The sequence below is a fragment of the Lipotes vexillifer genome, unplaced genomic scaffold, assembly GCF_000442215.2.
Source record: "Lipotes vexillifer unplaced genomic scaffold, Lipotes_vexillifer_v1.1 scaffold982, whole genome shotgun sequence".
NCBI lineage: Eukaryota > Metazoa > Chordata > Mammalia > Artiodactyla > Lipotidae > Lipotes > Lipotes vexillifer.
This window is the reverse complement of record NW_006789467.1, coordinates 1,543,116-1,548,277: the sequence shown is the minus strand read 5'-3', so window position 1 is coordinate 1,548,277 and position 5,162 is coordinate 1,543,116. Positions and strand designations below refer to the sequence as shown.

The following is a 5,162-nucleotide window of genomic DNA, read 5'->3' as shown; positions in this document are numbered from 1 at the left end:
CCCCCCCCCCCCCCGAGGCGGGCACAGTATCCAAACTGGTCAGAGCATACTCTATCTCCCTGGCTCGAGTTACTGCTTCACTGATGGACATGTGACCCTATCTGGAACTCCCAGGATAGAAGCCTTCTTTATTTCCTTAGCTCTCTAACTGGAAGAATAATGTAACCCTAGAGCAGCCAATGGCCATCTGTGCCACACAAGGAGATCAGGACAAGCTATACCATGTAATTAAAAAATAAGTAAATAAAAGAAATTCCTGACAATATATCTGATTCCCTTTTAAGCTAGTGTGAGTTTGGTTTCTGTCACTTGAATCCAAAGACTCCAGATACAAAACAAGCCTAGACATTTCACCAAGAACCCAGAGCAGAAACAGATTTTCTCTAGGCCCAAAGGGATCAATACTTTACAATTACTGGCTTTGTTATGCTACTTCAGTGTCAATAAGGTAATGATGTCCCCATAAGAAGGAGCCGGAGTCACGGCAGGAGACCATCCTTACAGAGCGAGACCAGGTTCCTGTAGTTCTCCAGCATCACATCCCTCTGTGCAGGATCCAGCCTCCCCCACTCCTCTGGGGTAAAGTCCATGGCCACATCCTTGAATGTCACTGATGCCTAAGACACAAAACATACTTTTGTTCACCACCTGTCACTCCACAGCCTCCCTTTCATGCCCCAGTTTCTGTTGGCCCTGGAGTAGATGCATAGATGTATTCAATGGGGGAAATCACTGTGAAAAACGACAAGCATTCTCATGTGTCCTGGACATTCCATGTAAAGTCACTGGGTATCAATTATGTGCCAGGCACACTGTCCAAGATTCAACATGAGAACCAAACGAAACAAGACCACGGTTTCTCCACTGACAGACTAATTTTTCTGGGGAACAAAGAGTTAAAACATGAACCAATGAATCAACAATGTAGTCTGGCAAAGTAAACAAAATATAAGCAGAGAAAAAAAGGCATGTGTCTGTATAATTCTCCTTGTGAGTCCTCACCATGGAATGAACAGACTGGCACCAAATCCAGTGAAGCACGGAATCAATTCAAGGCAAGATGCATTAAATTGGAAAATGACAGCAACAAATTCATTAAGGGTACAGATATCACATATAAATGTTTATGAGTAAACACCATAGGATTATTTATACAAGACATAAAATACAAAAACTGTATGGAGACAGACACATACCAGTACTGAACATGTCTCTTTAAGTAAAGACATAGAGAATGGGAATAATATTCCAGGTTACCGAAATAAATATATACCAAATGCTATAACTGGATAGAAAACACCTTCTATTTAAATGTTCATGAAGCACTTGCAAAAGTAACAAAGTAAATGTTAATAAATTCCAAAACAGAAAAGAAAGAGCAATTACTGATAACTGAAAAAATGTATCAAAATTTCAAAATAATAATGAAATAAAATGCAAAAATCAATGCCATAAGGCTAAAATTGTACTCAGAGGAGACACTTCAATTTCATTAAAAGAAAATTAATGTAATTAAATGAACAAAGCATACAAATCAAATTAGAGACAGAACCCAACAACAAATTAGGGAAAACAGAAGGAATTACAGGATAAAAGCAGAAATTAAGGGGAAGAAAAACAAGAAAAATAAGACAGCTGGGAAACCTGAATAACAGCAGTAGGTTATAGTACTATACCAATGTTAACTTCCCGATTTTGGAAAAAGAATAAAAAAAGCAGGGTGAAATGCTAAATTTTGGAGAATGTGAAAGGAGAGCATATGAGAAATCTTTCTACCACTCGCTAAATTTCTATAAGTCTCAAATTATTTCAAAATAAAGTTCCCCAAAATGGAAATAATCTGAGACTTAAAAAATATAAGAATCATCCTTGGAAAATAAAATGTAAAAATCATTAAGCAGCTACTAAATAGACAAGATACTGTGAGAAAAAACGACTTTGATCCTACAATCTGCATATCTATAGCTAAACTGACAGTGGAAATTAACTTCCAAACCATAAAAGAAAAAAAAAAATCAGAATAACAAAAATGCAAACTACAGCACAAAAGGCAGAAAAAAAATACAAAAGAAGAAATAAAGCATAGTAAGCAGAATTATAAAAATCATAGCAAGAAAAATGTGAAACATACAAGTAATCATAATAATATGAATAAATTAATTTCTCTTATAAAAACGTTTCTTAAAATAGCCACATCCTCTTTACAGAAAAGAGATCCAGACAAAACCCCAAAGTTGGGGATGGCGCGGGGGATGGAAGGAAATATATAGTACACTACATATCTGAATACAGTACTTCAAGTTCAACAAAAACATATGGAAAAATATACACCAAACTGTTATCCTCAGTAGGGAGGGGTGGTGGACTGAACTTGCGGAGCTAAGGACGGGTAATATACTTTAATATTTACATACGTCTGTACCATTCACCTGGTTACCATGAGCAAAAATTAAAACTCTAATTATTAAAAAAGTCTAATAAGTAAAAGATAAACAGCCCAGGTAAATTCTAGTAAGAAAGACAGCTGCAGTATTAGCATCAAACAAAATCCAATGCAATGCAAAAAGGACAGTTTTAAAAATTTCCATAAAAGGCTTAATCCATTCTGAAGCTATAAAAGCAGTCTTGAATCTAATATTAATGTGCTGAAATGTATAAAGCATTCACCTTTTTTCTGGTACCTGTACTCTGACTTTCCTCTGGCTGCTATGCCTGACCACTTTTAGTCCATGCAGTTCAGGTAGTACAGCTCCATCTCTGACCCATGGGTGGGATGTGTGTTTGTATGTGTATGTACAGGTATATTTTCTAGTCTGATCATCACACTCAGATTTGCCAATAATGGTCCAACAATGGGCCTAATACCCATTATAGAGTTAACCTCAGTCCTTCTTCTGGAACAACCAGAAGGGAAGATGCCCCTTTTCTCTGATCTTCAAAATGGGAAGATGTAGGCCTACATTTGTTAGGGGCTACCCTGCATGAGAAGAAAAGCCTGCTTGAGTGCAAAACACACAGAAAGAAAAGGAAAGGTCACTGAAATGGAGAAAATAGATTCTAATGTCACTGCCTGAACTCAATTTTAGCCAGACCTGGATTTTTCACTTATAATGGTCAATAAATACCTCTTTTTGCTTAAGCCGGTTTGAATCGAGTTTTCATCAGGGGCAACTTAAAGCTTCTTGACAAAGTCTTCAATATTCACGTAAGGTATTCAAGAAACCAATGGAGGCAAGCAAGTATACAAGGATCCTGAGAAATCACGTTGGCAAAGGGCAGCAATGTGCAATGTCCACTTTCACACTTTGGATTAAAGTTGCAAAAAGAGAGGCTAGTGGAGGAATCTTTGCATTGTGGTATGACACACACACTCCCACTCAACTTGGTTTAAGAAAAATGTTCAGACATACAAAAAGTTGAGAGACTAACACACTAATCACCCATATACAACTACCGCTTAAATTCAGCAATTCTTAATATTTGCCCTTGGGGAAGTGAGAGTAACAGTTCACCTCTAAAATACATCCGCATTCATCATCTTGTTGGGCTGGATTCTAACTCTTTAAATTAAATCTTCTATAGGCTTCCTTTTCCAGCATTCCTTTGAACTATTTGAGTACTCACTATGTTCATAATTCACTCTAGCACTTCAGGTGTTTTCTTAAATTCCTACTTAACAGTCATGTGTATGTTGTTTCCCCTAGTGAAACATACATTTTAAGAGGTATGCACCACATTGTCTTTTAAAATCGTTTCCCAAATAACAGGCATAGAAATTAGCTAGTGGGCTAAAGAAGGGCAATGCTCCTTCCATGCCTGCTGAGTGATAATAAATACTAGACGGACAAGATACCACGAAGAAGCAGAAAACATTTTCCACTGAGCCCTTTAGTCACTCGAGTTGTCTCTTAGAATTAGAATTCAGCTCTAGTGGACACAGAAACTCCACATCAAAAAGAAGGGAGTGCGTCTGCACTCCGAGAAATAAGGTGGAATTTCAATAACCAGCAGAGACTCACTCACCTGCGACCTGGCTGTGAGGCGCAAAGCTGCCACTTCTCCCTCTTCTGTGCTCTTTTCTTGGGAAAAGGGAGAATCCTGGGAAGACAGAGCTAAGGGCAAGAAAGCAGTCATGATAGGGCCTAGATCTATCTTGTGACTCAGATTTATGAGCTTAAAATTCTCGGGACTTCCCTGGTGGCCCAGTGGATAAGACTCCGTGCTCCCAATGCAGGGGGCCCTGGTTTCATCCCTGGTCAGGGAACTAGATGCCACATGCATGCTGCAACTAAGAGTTCGCATGCCACAACTAGGGAGCCCTGGAGCCGCAACTAAGGAGGCCACCTGCTGCAACTAAGACCCGGTGCAACCAAATAAATAAATAAATATTAAAAAAAAAAAAATTCCCACCACCGTACTCCTGGTCATCCCTACAAACACTGCAACTGAAGGGAGCCTGAAACAACGACGTCCTGGAAGACGGCACTCTCTGATCTGGAAATTAAAATGTTTTTCTCTGAGCTTAATCTACATTAAATTAATATGGGAAAAAGACGCTCAACGGTTCTGAAAAATCACCCTGCAATCTTAGTCCAAACGTAGCTTGCTGGATCCCATCTCTAAATAATTATCACTAGTTGAGACTGGGGTACAATCTAGAAATCCAACAAGACAGGTAGGGGCGGGGTGTGGATTCTGATATAAGAGGTCACAGACCAAACTTCTAGGAGAACTGGAAGCCAGTCACTGACTCCTCTGCCTGGTGCCTCCTCTATTAAGCAAAAGTATCTGCTCTACTGAAACCAAAGGGTTTTTGTCCAAAGTGGAGGCACAGGAGTGGAAAATACTTTTGCCAACCAAAAAAAGCTAAACTGTCAGACCCACTGATGAGGCTACGATGGTATAATAACCCGGGAGCAAGAAGGTGTGAGACAAAGTACGAGACTATGCTCAAGCCTCAGAAGCTGACACTTCGCTCACATTTTGGGGGTGTCTTTGGAGGGTCCGCTGTGCACCCAGCTGGGATCCCACAGCAAGTCCTCCACTCTCACCCAAAGAGCCCTTCCATCCCCAGACAAAGGAGCCGGAAAGTAGTGACTCCCGTTCAGGAGGAAGAATTCGGCCCGGCCCCCAGCACAAGTTCAACACCGGCCCCCCTCACC

At 39.9% G+C, this 5,162-nt stretch overlaps 1 protein-coding gene across 1 annotated transcript in view; it reads right to left on the bottom strand.

Annotated features, from left to right (window-relative positions):
- The window catches only part of ZNF286A (zinc finger protein 286A), an 11,624-nt gene that overhangs the window by 6,288 nt on the left and 174 nt on the right, over positions 1-5,162 (bottom strand). Inside the window, exons 2-3 of the mRNA XM_007462657.1 lie at positions 4,024-4,112; positions 503-617 (exon numbers count right to left, since the gene is read on the bottom strand). Of these exons, the coding sequence (XP_007462719.1) occupies positions 503-617; positions 4,024-4,112 (204 nt within the window). The remainder of the gene's footprint in view (positions 1-502; positions 618-4,023; positions 4,113-5,162) is intronic.